The sequence below is a fragment of the Bos mutus genome, chromosome 18, assembly GCF_027580195.1.
Source record: "Bos mutus isolate GX-2022 chromosome 18, NWIPB_WYAK_1.1, whole genome shotgun sequence".
Taxonomy (NCBI): domain Eukaryota; kingdom Metazoa; phylum Chordata; class Mammalia; order Artiodactyla; family Bovidae; genus Bos; species Bos mutus.
The window spans coordinates 3,893,374-3,913,783 of record NC_091634.1 but is presented as its reverse complement, the minus strand read 5'-3'; the positions used below and the strand labels follow the sequence as shown (position 1 = coordinate 3,913,783).

Sequence of the window (20,410 nt, the reverse complement as noted above, 5' to 3'; positions counted from 1 at the left end):
GGGTGAGAGGTGGGAGGGAGACTCAGGAGGGAAGGTTCATAGATATACTTATGGCTGGTTCATGTTGATGTATGACAGATATCAAATCAATTTTGTAAAGCAATCATCAATCATTAAAAATAAATACATAGAATTATTTTTTTAAAAAAGTAAAGAAAAGGTTTCCTTTATTCACCTGTAAGAGTTCCAGAAGCCAAGATGGCCATGATAGGGGTGCCAGTACGGGTGTGGATCTGGGCAAGAGCTCGGAAAAGGAGCCCGTCAGCTGCCATTGCGCAGGTCAACTGAAACATGGAGAACATGGCACATAGGAAGCTGGAAGAGAAGATGGAAAATGTGAGAGGGTGTGCAGAAGCAGGAGAGACCAGGGCTCCCTCGGTTCCCAGTCTACGTGGCTCCTGTCTACATGGTATCCTTCATCTTGTCTCTCAATCCCAGGGGCTGGGGTACCTGAGCATCTGACAGTAGATGGGGAGAAAACCAGGATGCTCACCTGTATAAAACAGTACACAGTAAGACAACAGCCATGACATATCCAGCCGGGTCCCATCCGACCTGGAGAAAAGCCTGTGGCAAGGGGCTGTAAGGGTATATCAGGTAGTAGGGCACCATGAGGGTGAGCGCTGCAGAAACCCCAGAGTACGCCAGGCAGCCGATGAAGATGGAGACCACCAAGCTCAAGGAGATGGAACGCTGAGGATTTGGGGCTTTCTTCCCTGCAGGACAGGAGCAAGTACTGGGTCAGGAAAGATACTGGAATGAAAGCAGAAAATCCCCTTTCCTCTCGCAAGTCCGAAAGCAGGCTTTTGTTGTTTAGTTACTCAGTCATGTACGACTCTTTGCAGCCTCATGGACTGCAGCGTGCCAGGCTTCCCTGTCCTTCACTAGCTCCCTGAGTTTCCTCAAACTCATGTCCATTGAGTCAGTGAAGTCATCCAACCATCTCATCCTCTGTGGTCCCCTTCTCCAATGTCCTCAATCTTTCCCAGTATCAGGGTCTTACCTTTTACCAACCCCTGTGCCCAGGGGCAGCCCAACCAGTGCCCACACCCCTGATGGGACACACAGTGACCATGTTACCGTCAGTGACAATGCCATGAACACCAAAATAGGAGGTGAAAAGTATAGCTGCTCCCTGGACAATCCCTTCAAAGCCAAAGGGCACAAACCCTCCAGAACCCAGAGGGCCCAACCTATGGTAAAAGAAGGAAAGAGGAAGAACGTGCGTGAGGTGTGTTCAGCCATCTCTACTGGGCTCCTCCCTTCATATCACAAGTCCTGGGCTCCAGGACCCCCATCACCTGGATCCGCCAGCCCAGATATCTTTAGTCCCCACCGTGTTCCCAGCTCTGCACCAACACCACCCATGTATTACCCAGAGGACCCTCCTGACCTAAAGGTGCTGCTGGATCCAGATGTGTTTGATCTGTAGTCCTGTTCTGTGAGCTGCCAGTTGTGCAGGTCTCCCTTAATGAAGCCGGAGAGGATCATGAAGATTGGAATAAAAAGGTTCAAGCCTGTGGACACTTTGATAATCAGGGTTGTCACACGAGCTCCCAGAACCAGTAGTCCTGTGGGAAAGATGGAATATGAGACATCCAAGGTAATTAAACCCATAGACACAGAAAGCAGGCCAGTGGTTGCCAGGGCTTGAGGGTGGTGGGGGTGCGGTGGATGGGTGGATAATGACCGTTTGGTGGGTACAGGGTTTCCTTTTGGGGAGATGAACATGTTTGGAACTAGATGGAGATGATGGTCATCACACTGTGAAGGGACTAAGTCCCTCTGGACTCTACACTTTAAGGGTCTTCCCTGGTGACTCAGCAGTAAAAAGCCTGCCCGAAATACAGAAGAAGAAGATGCATGTTCAATTCCTGGATCAGGAAGATCCCCTGGAGGAGGGCATGACAACCCACTCCAGTATTCTTGCCTGGAGAAGCCCATGGACAGAGGAACCTGATGGGCTACAGTCCATGGGGTCACCAGGAGTCACACATAACTGAAATGACTGAGCACCCACGCAGACACAAGCACTTTAAGATGGCTAATTTCTTACTGTACCAGTCACCTCACAACACACGTCTGTCAAATCATCACTCTGTACACCTTAAACATAGACAATGTTGTAGGTCAATTATATCTCAATAAAACTGAAAGACAATAAATCAGTTTTATGCTATGAGAATAGCCTCTCAATTAAAAAAAAAATCTGGTCTCAACACAGAGGAAGAACTTTGTCATTCTAAATAAATGATTCTGAGCTGGGGTGATTTTGTCACTCAAGAGATGTTTGACAATGTCTGGAGACATTCTGATGATCACAATTTAGCACCAGTATCTAGTGAGTAAGGCTGGGGATGCAACTCATCATTCGACTATGATTCATTAAAAACAAAAACAAAACAAAACCCTACAGTGTGAAGTTCAGGACAGCCCTCAAGACCAAAAGATGAAGCATCACCAAGTGTCAAGGGTGCCAGGGTGGGAAAGCAATGGTCTGTGTGCCTTGCTGCCCTTACTCATAACTCTGATCCTTCTTTCCAGTCCTAATTTTACCTTCTGCCACCCCACAACTTTCCAACACCAGTTCCCCCTTCAAACCCCACTCTTCCCATCCCATGTCTGACCCCTTCTCACCAGTCATCAGCAGCACCAGGCCCAGGGCAATGAAGTCTGGGTACGGGGCCAGAAAAGCGGGCATGTGTGGAGAGAAAGTTCTCTCTAACGCCTTAGAGATGTGGTTCCCAATGAGGCTGTCAAAGGCGTAACTCCAAGCCCTGGTCACGCAGGAAGCAGCTGCAGTGGCAGAAGGGAGATTAATGGACAATAATTAAACCCCTACAATGCACCCTGGGATGTATTTAGGGCGGAAACAGACAAAATACTCACTCTCAAATAGTTTCTTTTCATGGGATTGGGGAGAGAAGAATAGATGATTCAAAAATAGGTCAACTATTTAATGTTAGGAAGAGACCAAAGTTTTGCGAGAAAAGAACACTTTTCTTGGAAGTGGGACCAGGAGGGCTGAGAGATGAGGACTGACATTTTAAATCAAGTGGTAAAGGAAAATCCCATGAAGGCAACAGCTGAGCAGAGACTTCCATACGGTGAGGGGAGGAGACTGTGGGAACTGCCTCCCTCTCACCCACCCCCGACAGTGCCCTTTCCTCTGGGTTCTCAGCCCATGTTTAAAGAAAGCAGGCTAGCTCAGTACAGTGAAGCTGTGGGGCTTTCTGGAGCTTCCTTCTACAAGCTCCTTAACAAAGTGTTTATGAATGAGTGAAGATCCCAGTTACCCTCCTAGTTTCCTGATCTTAAGCCCCACATCATCCCCCTCCCCATCATCTCACCAGCCACTAAATACAGTAAGATGTTCCAGCCAATGATGAAGGAGCACGGTTTTCCCATGACGATGACACTGTAAAGATACACAGAACCGGAGCGTGGTACGTAGGACCAATATTCGGCATAGCAGAATTCAGACAACACAGAAGACAGGGCGACCACCAAAAAGCAGATGACAATCGCTGGTCCAGCGATGAGCAGGGTTATGACACCAATCAGGACGTACACGCCAGCCCCCAGAGTTCTGCACACACCCACGATCACCAGGTCGAGGATGCTCGGAGGAGCTCTGCGACTCTCAGACTCCTCCCGGGGCTCCAGTGGCCACTTGCGGACCAGCCCCTGACGAAACTGGCGAACATACTGACGCAGCATCCTAGACGGAGTTGAAGAGGTTAAGATCTGCTGAGAAAAACAACATACAAAGCCGTCAAGAATGTCCATCCATCCTTGGCCCTGGGAGTCCAGTTCCACGGAGCAATGGAGTGATGAGGGGTAGGTGGTATAAGGACAGAATGGGCAAGTTCTCATCTCTGTGCTTTGGTTTTCCAAACATAAATCAGGCATTTAATATGTTTCAAAGTTACTGGAAGGGTTGCTTGAATAGAACTGAGGGGGAGTGGTTTTATCTCCCCTAAATGTGTTCTTTTGACGTGTGGGCTGTATTAAGCTAAAGATGATTAAGACCCAGCAGACTCAGGAGAAGCTCCTTGCCTCTCCCTTAACTGCTCAAAATAATGTAGATTATACTGCCTATGCCAGGAAGAGAGCTATCACCAGAGAGAACTTCTAATTTCAGGAAAACATACCTGCCTGAAGGAGCAAACATTTGTTCATCAGGCACTTGCTCTTCCCATCCTCCTGTGGGTTGTCTTCCTCCTCCTTGAAGCCCCAGATCCCTACCCGCTTCTCCTTAGCCCAGGGGAGTGTATAAGCCTTAAATGCCTGAGTCTCAAGAGTTTTTTGAGGGGCTCCTGTAAATGTATTAATCTGTCTTATGTCAACTTAGTTATTTACACCAGCCAAGAAACCTAGAGAGAAAAGTTTTCCACCCCTACAGAAGCAAAAGCCTCTAACACAGTGCCAGGTACACAGTAGATGCTTAATTGGTATAAGTTTAATGGACAGAGTGGGTTCCTCTGGTGGCTCAGATGGTCAAGAATCTGCCTGTAATGCAGGAGACCTGGGCTCAACCCCTGGGTTGGGAAGATCCCCTGGAGGAGGGAATGGAAACCCACTCCAGTATTCTTACCTGGAGAATCCCATTGACAGCAGAGCCTGGAGAGGTACTGTCCATGGAGTCACAAAGAGTTGGACACGAGTGAGTGATTAACACACATGCACACACAGAGAATTGGACCGGGGAGACTGGAGGGCTACAGTCCATGGGGTTGCAGAGTCGGACATGACTGAAGTGACTTAGCATGCTCAATGTACACTGGCACAAGTGGATAAGAATGCTTGTTTCTGAATTGAAATCAACCAGATCAGCTGGTTCAAATCCAGCTCTGCTCTGTATTAGCTTGTGTGACTTTGCACAAGCTTTGCACCACTCATTATCCTCTTTTCTTCTACAGAACTGGGGAAAATGTGTTATTATTATTATAATTTTCCCCTCCCTTCCTTTATAAGTGTGCCATGACTCTCTGAGTAATCCGAGATCTCAGACTCCATACATTGCTTTGTCAAGGATGCTGAAACCTGGCAGCTTTATACTTCACTGCCTGCAGTGTGAAAAGAAATTAGAACTCTGAGTCTGGGCAGAAGGAGACGGAATTTGTAGGAGGTGTAGCCCAGCTCAGTTAAAGCATCAAACCACACTGGCCTCCTGTCTTGCTGAACCTGCTCACAGCACCAGTTGTCTCCCTGTATCTCACTGTGCACACTCTTTGCTGAACCCAGAGTAAGCAAGGCAGGAGCAGGAAAGCTGGAAGAAGACTCAAGGAGCCAGTGGAACTGCAGACGTGTTTATTCTCTCCTGGCTGATGCAGCAGCCATAACATCATGTAACGTAGCCCTAATGTGGACATAACACAGCCATAACACAACCCCACCTCCAGGGCTTTCCAGGGGGAGCTTATCTATATACTTACAGAACAAAAGCCACTGGTGGCCAATCGAGTACCTTGTGATAGGCATGTGCAGTGCTATAAGTAATCTCTGCTGTTACCTAATCATTATTTACAAAACATGGGGCAAGGGTGAGAGGGTTTGGGGTGAGAGAGACTGACTCTGCCATCTTGGCTAATTTGCTCTTTCCCTACAACTCCCAAGTGCCTAGAGGGAAGGGGGGACTAACCTTCATTCTGAATCAGAAATGACAGGACTCTGTTTTGCTGCTCCTTTGGGGCTTGAAATGTCTCCTCACTACACTGCTCTGTAGGACTAGGCTGACCCAGTGACCACCAGTTATTGTGAGGGGGGGGTCTCTGCCTAAGGGTATTCAAAAGTCCAATGTAACACTTTGGTTGAGAGCAAGTATTCAAAAATCCAGGGAACTAGGATTAGAATCTTGGCTTCCCCACCACCACTGTACCTCTGCACAAGTCGTTTACTTCTCTGGACCTCTGTTTTCTTCTTTGTCAAATGCCACCGGTGAACCCTTGGGAAATGTTAGCAGGAATGCAAAATGGTGCAGTTGCTATAGATAAAGTACGATAGTTCCTCAAAACACTAACGATGGATTTACCATGTGATTCAGTAATTCCATATCTGGGTGTACATGCGCAAAAAAATGGAAAATAGAGTCTCAAAAAGATATTTGCACACTCATGTTTACAGCAGCATTATTCACAGTAGATAAAAGTTGGAAGCAACCCAAATGTTCATCCATGAAGGAATGGATAAACACAATTGTGGTCTATGTATACAGTGGAATATTATTCAGTCTTTAAAAGGCAGGAATTTCTGACTCATGCAACAACATGGAGGACCCTTGAGGACATTATGCTAAGCGACATAAGCCATTCACCAATATACAAATAATGTGTGATTTCATTTCTGTGAAATCAAAGGAGGAGTTAAAGCCATGGAGACAAATGCAGAATAGTGGTTGGCCAGGGCCTGGAGTGAAGGCAAATTAGGAAGTTATTGTTAAATGAAGGCACTGTTTTAAAATGTTTTAGAGAGTGGCTACATAAAAATGTAGATATACTTAACATTATTCAACTCCATACGTATTAAGTTGGCCAAATTTACACTATATGTATTTTACCATCATTTAAAAAATTGCTGCCCATGATAAATAACAACCAGCTTCACACAGTTACTGGGTGCAGCAAACCCCAAAATGACTGAATATGTCACCATGCCTTCATCTCCACATTTACCAAAATCTGTGGATGTTCAAGTCCCTTACAGTTGCCCCAAAGTCAACAGAACAAAAACCCATAGATTCAAAGGGCCAGCAGTATGCAGGAGACTGAAATCAGTGGTCCACATCATAAGCCCTATACAAGGGTTGTGGTTGTGTAGTGTGCCTAGTCGCTCATTCATATCCAACTCTTTGCGTAATTAATCTCTAATATTATTTGAACATGAGTAAAAATTGTCTTAGAGCCTCAGAGCACTGATCCATCCCCCCTACATTTCCTTACACACATACACACATGCATGCACACACACACAGTGCAGACACTTTCATCTAGGAAATGGGTCTCTCTACCCTCAGGCTGGAGCCAGGCTGACCCCCTGCACCCTGGGATTGCAGAGGTCTCTTTGGGAGGACATGAACTCAGCGCCCAGTCTCCTACAGAAGAGGGTAACCTGAGACTTACTGGATCCTCGGAGCAGAGCCTGGAGCACTGGGTCAGTCAGGGAGGCTGAGGTTAAGCCGTGCGGGGCTGGAGCTGAGACATCTCCAAGAACTGAAGTGGGGAGTCCTGAGCACAGAAGACGGTCCTCATCCCTGGGTTGTTGGGGTGGAGATGGGGCTGGGCGGGCGGGGAGCATCTGCAGTGTTGCTATCAGCCCTGACTCCTCTGTGGTTACCCTCAGGGGGAGGTTCTGAGAGGTTTGTGTGTGTGTGTGTGTGGTAAAATACCCATAACATAAAATTGATCATTATAGCCATCTTTAGGTTTCCAGTTCAGCTGTGTTAAATACCTTCAAATTTTGTGCATGCAGACTCCAGGACTTTTTTCATCTGGCAAAACTTCAACTCTGTACCCATCAACAATTCCCCCTTCTTCTTTCCCAGTTCCTGACATTCACCATTCTACTTTCTTTTTCTGAGTCTGACCACCCTAGGTACCTCGTTTAGGTGGAATGATGTAACACGTGTCCTTTCCTATCAGGTTTATATCACTTAGTAGAATATCCACTAGGTTATTCTCTGCCATAGCATGTGTTAGAATTCCCTTTCTTTTTAACACTGAAGAATATTCTCTTGTGGGTATATACCACATTTGGCTTATCCATTTCTTGGTCAATGGGCATTTGGCTTGCTTTCATGTTTTCGTTATTGTGAATAATGCTGCAACGGGAGTTTACAAATGTCTCTCCCAGGGTATGCTCTCAATTCTTTCAGGTATATTCCCAGAGGTAGAATTGCTGGATCACAAAGTTCTAAGATTTTTATCTGCTTGTGATGGAGAAGATGAAAACATATTGAGGAATGGGGAAGTCATTCTGGCTTATCCATGGCTTAGCCTGAACTGTGTGTGAACTAAGACAGCCTGTCTGACCCTCACAGCTCATCTGCTTTAACTATTGAGGTTAAGAACGTCTGTTTTGAAGATAAGAATGAGCAACTCCCTTCTCATGGCGTCCATGTTAACACTCCCTGTGAGATAAGGTTCCCTTCCTGGATACCAGGGAACTGCTGTCTCACTGTCTCTGTACCAAGTCTCTCTCTTTTGAAACCTTGAAGAAATGCACCCCATCATGAGTTCTTTGTTTGGATGAGGTGTAAGATGATGCTGGACACTACCCTTCAGCAGAGCAGTTTCTCAGAGCTATAGGGACATTGTCTCCCTTGCTATAGTCCTCAATTTGGCTCAAAGAAAACTCTTTCCTATTTTTATTACAGATTGTTTATTGCTTATGTCTGTGGACATAAATTCATTTGATCATCAAGGATCCCGAGAAGTAGGGGCTGTTAACTCGGGGACCACACTAAACCCTCCTCCTTCCCATTCCTCTTACACTACTCAACCTCTCACATTCTGCACATGACCTGAGAGACTCCAGTGTGGGGGAACTCCCAGGTCCAACTGTGTGCCAACCAGAAGATGGGGGCTTAAAATCTCTGCTGTTAATTCAAGCAACAAAAGCATTTAATGAGCATCACACCTGCATCCAGCCTTGCACAAAGGGATGGAAGAGGATAAAGGAGAAGGTGTCCTCCTCGTCCACTTCTTCAAGGAGTTCTGTTTGCTGGGAGAGCTGAGCGCCATGGCAGGGAAAGGAAATAATCTAAGAGGTCATGAGATTTTCTCTTGAGGAAGGAAAATGCCAGAGCAGGAAGTGGAGTGTTAAGGGGACAGAGGTACTGGTGAAGGGTTGACTAGATTCTGATCTGCATCAAGGGACTCTCATGCTAAAACACTGGGCATGTGTGTGTGTGTTCAGTCATGTCTGAGTCTTTGTGACTCCATGGACTGTAGCCCACCAGGCTCCTCTGTCCATGGGACTTTTCAGGTAAGAACACTGGAGTGGGTTGCCATTTTTCACTCCAGGGTATCTTCCCAACCCAGGGATCAAGTCCATATCTCTTGCATCTCCTGAATCGGCAGGTGACTTCTTAGCCACTTGAGCCACCTGCAAAGCCAAAACACTGGGCACAGACCATCAAAACAGAATTAAATGTAGTGATTGACTCCTAGAAGAACGTTTTTTTTTAATTGAGTTATAGTTGACTTGCTGCTAAGTTGCATCAGTCGTGTCTGACTCTGTGCAACCCCATAGACTGCAGCCCACAAGGCTCCCCCATCCCTGGGATTCTCCAGGCAAGAACACTGGAGTGGGTTGCCACTTCCTTCTCCAATGCATGAAAGTGAAAAGTGAAAGTGAAGTCAGTCAGTCATGTCTGACTCTTAGCGACCACATGGACTGCAGCCTACCAGGCTCCTCCATCCATGGGATTTTCCAGGTAAGAGTACTGTAGTGGGATGCAATTGCCTTCTCCTCCAACCTCTCTATGAACTACTAAATTCTACCCAACCAGACCCAACTGAATGAATGACAGAAGGAGAAAAGGCTATCAATGCTTTAACATCTGCGGTAGCCCAGGCTCCAGCAGTAGGCCATCCTAACTATAAATTGCCATGTTTAAACATTGTGCATTAAGATAGAATATTTGCCCTGGGTGTATTAACTCAGAAACATGGTGACCAGCATTGACTCATTGGCTATTCTAGCCCAGCAGTTAGATTTGTAACCAATCGCTGGTTCAGCCGCTCATCACTCAACAGACAATAAAGCAAGGAACAAGCTTCCGCAGAGAAGAATGATGCTTTATTCAGAAAAGCCAGCTATCTCAGGAGAAGGTGGACTTGTGTCCATACCAGTTCTTCTCAGCCATGACAATCTTTAAAGTGAAAGTCGCTCAGTCGTGTCCGACTCTTTGCGACCCCATGGACTATAGAATCCATGGAATTCTCCAGGCCAGAATACTGGAGTGGGTAGCCCTTCCCTTCTCCAGGGGATCTTCCCAACCCAGGGATCAAAGCCAGGTCTCCCACATTGCAGGTGGATTCTTTACCAGCTGAACCAGAAGGGAATCTTTAAAAGGAAGATGATAATGCCTCAGTTAATCCTTTAGGCAGGAGGTCAGATTATCTGTCATTTATCTGTTGCTGCTGACTTCTCCTTGTCTTCCCTGGGACACTATCTTACTCAGGAGATCCACCTGCAACTGGAGGTTCTCTTGCCCTTGTGGTCCACCTGCAAATTTACTAAGGGGAACCTAGGGGTAGAGAGTCAGTCATTCTTTAACTACTTAATTCTTCATTCTTACTCCTTATAATCCAGGAATCAGCAGGTTAGGTGAGGCATTGTGCATAATTAGAAAAGCAGAAAGTTAAATGTTGCCTAATGATCTCATCCTTATGATTAAGGTCTAAGGAAAATAGGGATGAGCAAATAGAAATGGGCAAAGGAGTGGCTTACAGTAGGTATATTGGGGCTTTTTAGACAGGATTCTAAGCACACTGACTAGACTGCAGTGTAGTATAAGCATAACTTTTATGTGCACTGGGAAACCGAAAAAAAAAATGTGACTTTCTTTTATGTCAACTCTGTAGAACCAAATCAGTAATATCTCCAAGGCTTCCCTGGTAGCTCAGATGGTAATCAGTAATATCTCCAAGGCTTCCCTGGTAGCTCAGATGGTAAAGAATCCACTTGCAATGCAGGAGACCAGGTTTGATCCCTGGGTCAAGAAGATCCCCTGGAGGAGGGCATGGCAACCCACTCAAATATTCTTGCCTGCAGAATCCCATGAACAGAGGAGCCTGGCGGGCTACAGTCCATGGGGCCACAAAGAGTTGGACACAACTGAGAGACTAACACTTTCACATAACTGTATGAACTCATCACTTTGGGTCATATCATTTAATTGTTACAGAAAGTGCATCATTTTGCTTCCCGGAGAATTACCCACATTCTGGTTTGGCTGATTTTGGGGGTGGGAGGGAGGGGGGCCCTCACTGTGAGGCATGTGGGTTCCCCAACCAGGGATTCAACCTGTGCTCCCTTGCAACGAGGAAGTCCCTGGGTGACTGTTTTCAGCTTAAATGTGAGTCTATCCCTAATGTCTGCTCTGAGCTCCTAGGTGATCTAGGGTGCAGGCGTGCAATGCTTAGTCACTCAGTTGTGTCCAACTCTTTGCAACCCCATGGCCTGTAGCCCACCAGGCTCCTCTGTCCATGGGATTCTCCAGGCAAGAATACTGGAGTGGGTTGCCAAGCCCTCCTCCAGGGGATCTTCCTGATACAGGAATCAAAACTGGGTCTCCTGCATTGCAGGCAGATTCTTTACCATTGGGCCACCTGGAAAGCAATTGATGTAGAGACTTGATTAATTCTGAGTCAACTTTTCATCAGGACTATTGTATGGGCAGTGTTCTGGGTTGCCTATCACAGTACGTTGGGTATCACATGATATCTGGCTTTCCCGCATCAGTAAGGGATCAACAACAATCAGGTGATGTCAACTTTTCCATCAAAGTTTCACCTGACAGTCTCATTCTCCATTCATTGCTTCCTAAGTCAGTAATTTCAATAGAACTTGCAAGGTAGTGACTTTCCTAATTCTATTCATTCTCCTCCATCTTTGTTTAAATTCATCTAATAACTTGTACTTGGTTTCTTGACCTCCATATCTCCTCCATATCTCCTTTACTCCACTTCAGTTGTTCCCACAAACAATCCTCTGCCCCATTATTACCAACTTCTTGCATGTCTGTAATCTCAGTTTCAAACATTCTGTTCTGCAGCAGCAACTTTCTGTCCTGTCTTTCGAGGTTTTAGTTCAACCTTACTGGAACCATTTATCAACCAACAATTACATATGACCCCTTCCCCCCACTTCTAACAATGCAGGAAGTTTTCTTTTCCTATTAAGAGGTTTTCTTCATGAGCACTACTGTGTGACTCGAGGACTCTGGGATAGAAAAGTAAAGAAAACCAACCATTTACACTATGTTACACTTTGTCTCAACAAAGCTTGGAGAAAATATCAAAATGATCACTTCTCTTTATCATTATGAAATGATCAACTTTATTTTTTTTCCATGGTAAACATTTTATTTTTCTACCTTAGTTGCTTATGGGGGTAAAAATAAAACGCCATTAGGGAGAAGCACAGATGAACTATTTATGGAGATGAGGAAAATTCACAATGGCTTGAACGTCTGTGAACTAAGTATACTAGCATAAGTTCACTAAAGCAAAGCAATTCACAGCAGAACAAAACAAGCAGGAAAAAAAAAAAGCCATACAGATTTTGAAAAATAGCATCTATGAAAAAGTCTGTGGGAAAATAAAAGGAAATTAACCAATGACGACATCAAGCATCTTTAATGAGGTGAACCAAACTGCACACATTGGGCCTAAAGGATGTGTGTGCATGCTTGTTGCTAAGTCGTGTCTGACTCTTTGCGACCCCATGGGGCCCGCCAGGCTCCTCTGTCCATGGGATTCTCCAGGCAAGAATACAGGAGTGGGTTGCCATTGCCTTCTCCAAGAAATGATCAACTTTATCTATTGCTATTCTTTTGATCAAAATCTAATTTTTCTGATAGCAATATAGCTACCCTAGTTTCTATTGTTAATATTTGCACAAAATATCTATTCCCTTTCTTTTACTTCTAGCCTATTCATGGGCTAATATTTATGTGTAACTCTTTTAAAAAATCTTATTTGTTTCTTTATTTGGCTGTGCTGGGTCTCAGTTGTGGCCTGTGGAATCTTAGTTCCCTAATCAGGGCTCAAACCCATGCCCCCTGCATTGGGAGCCCAGAGTCTTGACCACTGGACCATTAGGAAAGCCCGTAAAGTATAACTCTTGACATAATACATAGTTACCTGAGTTTCTTTCCCATGGGGCAATCTCTAGTTCTTATTGGAAATAAGTACAACAAGGTGCTTCTTATGTGCAGGCTCATATTTTATTTCTTCCTCTATTTGTTAGTTACATCATAGTACTTTCTTTGTAAAGATTCATCTTACTACACACTTATGAAGCATGCAATTTTCTGTATGCATATTAAGCTTTAAAACATTTACTTAAAAATTATACAATAGCAAAGTCATTGTGTCCATTGGCAATAAATACTAAATATTTATACTAAATACTTTCCACCTTCACAGTCCATAGAGGCTCAAATCGCGCCTTGAATCAGCAGATACCTCCAGTGTATGGAGGGGTCCACACAGCATCTATTTCCTTTGGCTAAGATACTTCATCACTAGGGGTGTTTTAGTCCAGAGTCTGGGAGGTGGAGGCTGGTGTCTATGGCTCATTGTTCTCCTACAAGCTGTGTTGGATCCCATATCCAAAGTATATGGCAAATCCTAGTAGAGAGATGAGACAATAAGAAGAAAAACAGAGGCTCTCCTCACTTATGAATACCCAGTAAGCCTCCTATTATGGCGTATGGCACAGTTTAGGGAAGAAGTACTTAGAAAAGGATTGGGTTCAGTCACCCAAGAAGCCTCTTCACCCTAGACAGTCACTCACCAATGGCATTCCAGACACCAAATAGGGTCCAGGTCCAAGTACTCATCTGCATCATCAGATAAACGTTCAGAAAGATGCTCACCAGTGGGAGGACAGGCAGAGCAGGGACCTGCAGGCAGAGTCAGTTCATCCCTGAACACAGCCCGGACACCTGAAAGGGAGACCTTTCCCCATGTGGGCGAGACAAGTTCAGTCCAATTCAGGCTTTGTGTTCCATGCCTATTGAGCCTGGTTTGTAAGCACTGAGTGTGGATCAGGAAGAGTCCATTGGTTTCAGCAACTCCCCTTTTTTCTTGGTCCAGCAAAGGATGTTTAGACCTCAAAGCACACAGACTTCATTCACTCAAGGTGGATACTTTGGCCAGATAAGGTCACCTTATCCTGAACGTAAGAGGACTTGGGCTCTGGGGCTGCCTCCAGATGATGACCGTGATCCCAGTGATGAGCAGCAGCAGCACAGCCACTGTTGTGAGCACGGGGTCTCCAGAGAACACATGTCTGGGCCACTGAGCCAGGATCAGGCCCAGGATGGTCAGCAGAAGAACTGCAAGGGTCAAGGAGAAGGAGAACAGGCTGGACCCAGAAGACAAAGATGTCAGGACCTCAGGTCACACCCCTCCCTGAAACCACCAACATCAGGAAGGGCCATCATATCTCCAAGACTACTCAATTGACAAAATACACACTCTCACTCCATCCAGTCAATTTCAGAATACAAATAAAGGGAAACCCCACTGCTCACCAAGCAGGAAGGCACATCCAGAGACAATCTGGACAGATTTCTGGGTGAGGGTGATGCTGGTAGGGAACCACAGGCTCCTTAGAATGTTTGAGGTTCCTGCGTCAGGTTCAGATTCCAAAGGACTTCCTTCAAGTACACACTCCATCTCAGTTTCTTCTTCCGTTTTCTTATTCTTACTTAAACTCTGATCTGGCTGGTACCTGAATTAGAGGTTTAAAGGCAATATTAACAGCAGCCACTATTCACACAACATCAGAATGTCTATTCCACTTCTTTCTTCTCTTGAACAATCAGAAGGCAGCATGAAGACACAGACCAGGATGACCTCCCCATCATCCCCATGACCCCAAGCCCCCCGATCAAGGTGTAATGGGGTCTCACCTGAGAGCAAGGACTGAGAAGGACACCATGGAGTAAGCGAGCAGGGACGCAACTGCCATGAGGTTTGAAATGTCGCTGAACTCAAAAAGTAATGCCATGATCCCTAGAATGGGGGAGCAAAAATGCCAGGGGTGGGATTAAGAAACCACTGGAACTGCACTTAAGGGAAATGGACCAAGGAAGGAGTGAGTTTTGTTTATTCACCTGCAAGGTTTCCAGAAGACATGATGGCCATGATGGGGATTTTTGTGTGACCACAGACCCGGACAAGTGCCCGGAAAAGGAGCCCATCCTCTGCCATTGCACGAATTAACCGAGACATGGGGAACATGTCACCTAGGAGGCTGGGAGAGAAAGTGGAGACACGTGTGAGGACGTGGAGAAGCAGGGGAGACCAGGGCATGCGCTCCCTAGTCTGGAGCAAGATGTCTTACCCTCTCATCTCTCAGTCCCACGGGCTGGGGTGCATGAGCATCTGACAGTAGACGGGGAGAAACCTGTGACACTGACCTGGACATAAGAGCACAGAGGACGCCAACAGCCACGACATATCTGGCAGGGCCCCAGCCAACGTGGAGAAAAGCCTCAGGCAAGGGGTTATAGTGATGAATCTGGTGGTAGGGCACCGTGAGGGTGAGTGCCGCTGAGACAGCAAAATATGCCAAAAAGCACATGAGGAGTGAGAAGAGGGAGATGGAGCGCTGAGGCTTTAGGTCTCCTCTCTCTGCAAAAGGGGTAGAAGCAGCAGGTCACAAAAACACCATGGGGTAAAAGCACAGAACTGCCTAAAGCAGGCTAACCTTCTCCCAGCCTCTGTGCCCAAGGGCAGCTCAATCTCTGTCCAAACCCTGATGGGACACACGGTTACCACCTTACCTCTAGTGGTAATGTCAGCAAAACCGACAAATGCATAGAAACACATAGCTGCTCCTCGGACGACCCCCTCAAAGTCAAAAGGCACAAACCCTCCAGCACCTGGAGGGCCCAAGCTGTGGTGGGAGAAGGAGCAAGAAAGAATTTGGGTGAGGTGGGTTCAGCCATCACTTCTGGACTCTTCCCTCAATACCACAAACTCTGGAAACCCGCCATCTGGATCCACCAGCCTGGGTCTCTTTAGTCCCCACAAAATTCTCAGCTCTGACTCCCCTACACACACACAGACATTAATATGACCAAGGGTACCCTCCTAACCTATACAAGAATACAGCTGTGGCCAGTGTGTAGCCCTGATTCGTGAGTTTCCAGTTGTGCGGGTCTCCCTTAATGAAGCCAGAGACGATGGTGAAGCTGAGAACCAAAATGTTGATGCCCGTGAACACTCTGTAAACCCAGGCTGACTCAGGAACTCCCAGAGCGAGTAGTACTGTAGGAGAGATGAAATATGAAACGTGCACAGTAACGAAGTCCACAGAGACAGAGAGCAGCCTCGGCAGCTGGGGGTTGTGGGGGTGGGGTGGATGGACCGTGACTGCTCAGTGGATACAGGGTGTCTTTTGGGGGGAGATGAACATGTTTGAAACTAAAAGCAGATGATGGCTGGACAACATTGTGAATGTATTAGCGCCCCTGAATTGTACCCATAAGATAGTTAATTTCTTTTCTTATAATTTAAAAAAATTTTCATTTTATTTATATTTGGCTGTGCTGAGTCTTTGCTGCGGCATAACAGAATCTTTAGGTGTGGCGTGTGAACTCTTAGTGGCATCAGTGGGATCGTAGTTCCCTGACCAGGGGTGGAACCTTGGTCCCCTGCACTGGGAGGAGGAGTCTTGGCCACTGGACCACCAGGCAGGTCCTAACAGTTCATTTCTTATTGTGGTGATCATCTCACATAGGCAGGCCTATCAGGTCACCACTGTGGGATTTCCCTGGTGGCCCAGTGGTTGGGAGTCTGCTGGCCAATGCAGGGGACAAGGGTTCCATCCCTGGTCCAGGGACATTCCACATGCCAAAGAAAACTAAGCCCATGTGCTGTAACTACTGACCCAGAGCTCTAGAGCCCATGCTCTGCAACATTAGAAGCCCCGCAAAAAGAAGCCTGAGTATCACAGCAAATAGTAACCCATACGCTCTGTAGCTAGAGAAAACCTGTGAGCAGCTACAAAGATCTAGTACAGCCAAAAACAAAGTCACATTGCACACCTCAAACTTGCTGTGCTGTATGTCAGTTATATCTCAGTAAAGCTGGGGGAAATAGCAAAACAATAAATTTATGCTTTGTGAATTTCCTCTGAAATTAAAAAAAAAAAATCTTTGGTCTCAGTACCAAGACTAAAATATGTCAGTCTAAGTAAATGATTTTCACCTGGGATTAAATTTTATTCCCCAAACATTTGGCATGGTCTGGAGACATTCCAATTGTCAGAATTTGGGGAGTGGGTTTCACTGCTATCTACTAAGCAAAGGTGGGGGACGCTACTCAGCATCCAACAATGATTTTTTAAAACATCCTGAAATCACAGAACAGCCCGCCCTACCAAGGAATGAACTGGCTCAAATTGTCAAGAGGGCCAAGAGTGGGAAACGATCCTCCAGATCTTGCTTTCCCATCTCTCATAACACAGACAGTCCTTCCAGTCCTAGTCCCCACCCCCAAGTTTTTCCCAACCTCAGCTCCTCTCCATGCCCTATTCAGTACATCTTTTTAAAAAAAATATTTTATTTAATTAGTAATTGGCTGAGTTGGGTCTTATCTGTGGGATCTTTAGTTGTGACCCAAACAGCAAAGTTTGAGAATCAGTGGATAAGGAATCCACCTGCAATGCAGGAAACACAGGAGACATGGGTTCACTTCCTGGGTCAGGAAGATCCCCTGGAGAAGGATATGGCAACCCACTCCAGCGTTCCTGACTGGAGAATCCCACGGACAAAGGAGCCTATTGGGCTATAGCCCAAAAGGTCGGACATGACTGAGCAACTACACACACACACACACACACACACACACATTCTCCAGTTGTACTGTGCAGGTTAAGGACTTGGGCCTAGTTGTTCTGTGGCACATGGGATCCTAGTTCCCTGACCAGGGATCAAACCTGTGTCCCCACATTGCAAGGTGGATTCTTAACCACTGGACCACCAGGGGAGTCCCCTCATCCCGTCTTATATCTGACCCCTGACTCACCCGCAAGCAGCAGCACCAGGCCCAGTGCCAAAAAGTCCGCATATATGGCCAGCAAGTAGGGCACATGCAGAGGGAAAGTTCCCTCCAATGCCTGAGAGATGAGGTCCCCAATGAGGCTGTCAAAGGCGTACCTCCAGACGCTGGCTGTACACGCAGTGGCTGCAGCAGCAGAAGAATGAACATTCATAGACAAAATTGAACACCTAGTATGTGCCATGGGACGTATTTTGAAGGAAAAAATAGACAAAACTAATATCAAAGATTTTTTTCATGGGGTATCGAGAGCAGACTGGGATGATTCACAAAATAGGTCCACTATTTAATATATTAGGAGGAGATCAGTGTTTCACAAAGGAAGAAAACAGGGAAGTTGGACCAGGAGGGCCAAAAAGGGAGGGATGAAATTTTAAATCAAGTGGCAACCCCCCAAAAACAAATCACTCAAAGGCAACAGCTGAGCAAAGACTCCAATATAATGAGGTGATGAGCCTGTGGGACACGCCTCCCTCCCACCCATGCCGTTTCCTTTCCTCCTCTTTCTTAGTCCAATTATTTAAGGAAAGCAGGGGAGAGCTGAATAGAATGAAGTTGTGGGGTTTTCCAGCCACTGTTACCCACTTCCCCTAACAAGTCAGGTAACAAAGAGCCCATGAATAAGACCGCAATCGCATCTCCCAGTTTCCTGACCTTAGCCCCCACACCTTTCCCCCACACCTGTCCCCTGGTCCCATCACCTCACCAATTAAAAATAACAGTATGATGTTCCAGCCAACGATGAAGGCCCAGAGCTGCCCCATCGTGACATAGCTGCAGACATACGCAGAAGAGGACCGTGGTACCCGGGCGTCAAACTCCACATAGCAGAGCCTCGACAGCAGAGAAGACAGGCCGGCCACCAAGAAGCAGATGACAATCGCTGGTCCAGCTACGTACTTGGCCACTGCACCAACCGTGATGTACAGGCCACCTCCCAGGTATCTGCCCACACCCAAGAACACCAGTTCTGTGGCACTCAGATGAATCTTGAGACCATCAGACTCCTTTATGGTGTCTGCCCCTCGCCTGTGGGCCAGCTTCTGATCAAACCAGCGAACATACTGACACAGCGTCTTAGACATAGTTGAGGAGGCTACAATCTGCTGAGAAAACAAGACGCAGTCATCTGGATTGCTTATCCGTCCTAGACCCTAGGAGTTAAAGTTCATGAAGTACTGGAGTGATGAGGGGCAGCTGGTTAAAGGACACATCCTTTAACCATGGGCAAGTTCTCCATCTCTGAGCTTTGAATTCTTCAAACATAAAGAAGCCTCTTAATGTGTTTCAAAATTGCTAGAAAGATCGTTTAAAGAGAAGTGACGGGGAGCAGAATGCTGCTGCTGCTAAGTCACTTCAGTCGTGTCCGACTCTGCGACCCCATAGAAGGCAGCCCACCAGGCTCCCCCATCACTGGGATTCTCCAGGCAAGGACACTGGAGTGGGTTGCCATTTCCTTCTCCAATGCATGAAAGTGAAAGGTGAAAATGAAGTCGCTCAGTCGTGTCCGATTCTTAGCGACCCCATGGACTGCAGCCTACCAGGCTCCTCCATCCATGGGATTTTCCAGGCAAGAGTACTGGAGTGGGGTGCCATTGCCTTCTCCAGGGGAGCAGAATACATCTTCTCAAATGTGCCCCTTTGACTGGTTGACTGTTTTGAGCCGAAGGCAGTGAAGACCCAGCAGACTCAGGAGAAGCTCCTTGTGTCTCCCTTAACTGCTCAAAATAAGGTAATCAGCTGGTGAAGAGTCCGCCTGCAATGTAAGAGACCTGGGTTTGATCCCTGGGTTGGGAAGATCCCCTGGAGAAGGGAAAGGCTACCAACTCCAGTATTCCGGCCTGGAGAATTCCATGGACTGTATAGTCCATGGGGTCGCAAAGAGTCGGACACGACTTAGCGACTTTCACAAGGGACCTACAGCAGGAAGAGAGCTATCACCAAAGACAACTTTTTATTTCTAAAAGGATTATCTGCCTGGAGTGGCAAACATTTGTATACCAAACACTTGGGCTTTTTTGTTGTTGTCATTCAGTCACTCAGTCATGTCCGACTCTTTGTTACCCCATGAACTGCAGCACACCAGGCTCTTCTGTCTTTCACGATCTCGCGGAGTTTGCTCAAATTCACATTCACTGAGTCAAAGCTGCCATCCAACCATCTCATCCTCTGTCATCCCCTTGTCCTCCTGCCCTTAATCTTTCCCAGCATCAGAGTCTTTTCCAATGAGTCAGTTCTTTGCATCAGGAGGCCAAAGTATTGAGCTTCAGCTTCAGCATCAGTCCTTCTGATGAATATTCAGGGTGAATTTCTTTTAGGATTAACTGGTTTGATCTCCCTGCCATCCAAGGGACTCACAAGGGTCTTCCAAGCATTTTCTCCTCCCATCTTCCTGTGGGTTCTCTTCCTCCCATTTGAAGCCCCAGATTCCTACTCCTTTCTCCTTAGCTCAGGGGAGGATATGAGCCTCAGTTGTTTGAATGTCTTGAGTCTCAGAATTTCTATGGGGCTCCCCAATGAAGCAAATTGAATCTCCTAATCTGTGTTTTTTTTTTTTTTGTCTGCACTGGATCTTAGTTGCAGCATGCAAGATCTTTCGTTGA

At 46.4% G+C, this 20,410-nt stretch overlaps 2 protein-coding genes across 2 annotated transcripts in view; both read right to left on the bottom strand.

The window, feature by feature from the left end:
• LOC102266623 (cationic amino acid transporter 3-like) overlaps positions 1-3,720 on the bottom strand; it is a 34,836-nt gene extending 31,116 nt beyond the window's left edge. The window contains exons 1-6 of the mRNA XM_070388296.1: positions 3,351-3,720; positions 2,638-2,796; positions 1,394-1,571; positions 1,081-1,193; positions 494-716; positions 176-315 (exon numbers count right to left, since the gene is read on the bottom strand). Coding sequence (XP_070244397.1) covers positions 176-315; positions 494-716; positions 1,081-1,193; positions 1,394-1,571; positions 2,638-2,796; positions 3,351-3,720 — 1,183 coding nt within the window. The remainder of the gene's footprint in view (positions 1-175; positions 316-493; positions 717-1,080; positions 1,194-1,393; positions 1,572-2,637; positions 2,797-3,350) is intronic.
• A 9,579-nt stretch (positions 3,721-13,299) lies between these two features.
• LOC102266904 (cationic amino acid transporter 3-like) lies at positions 13,300-18,892 on the bottom strand. Its single transcript, XM_070388294.1, is given in 11 exon segments — positions 13,300-13,361; positions 13,528-13,629; positions 13,901-14,071; positions 14,270-14,469; positions 14,651-14,753; positions 14,855-14,994; positions 15,161-15,372; positions 15,522-15,639; positions 15,842-16,013; positions 17,775-17,933; positions 18,514-18,892. Coding segments are annotated over 11 exon segments (1,818 nt in total).
• Between the last annotated feature and the right edge of the window lie 1,518 nt (positions 18,893-20,410).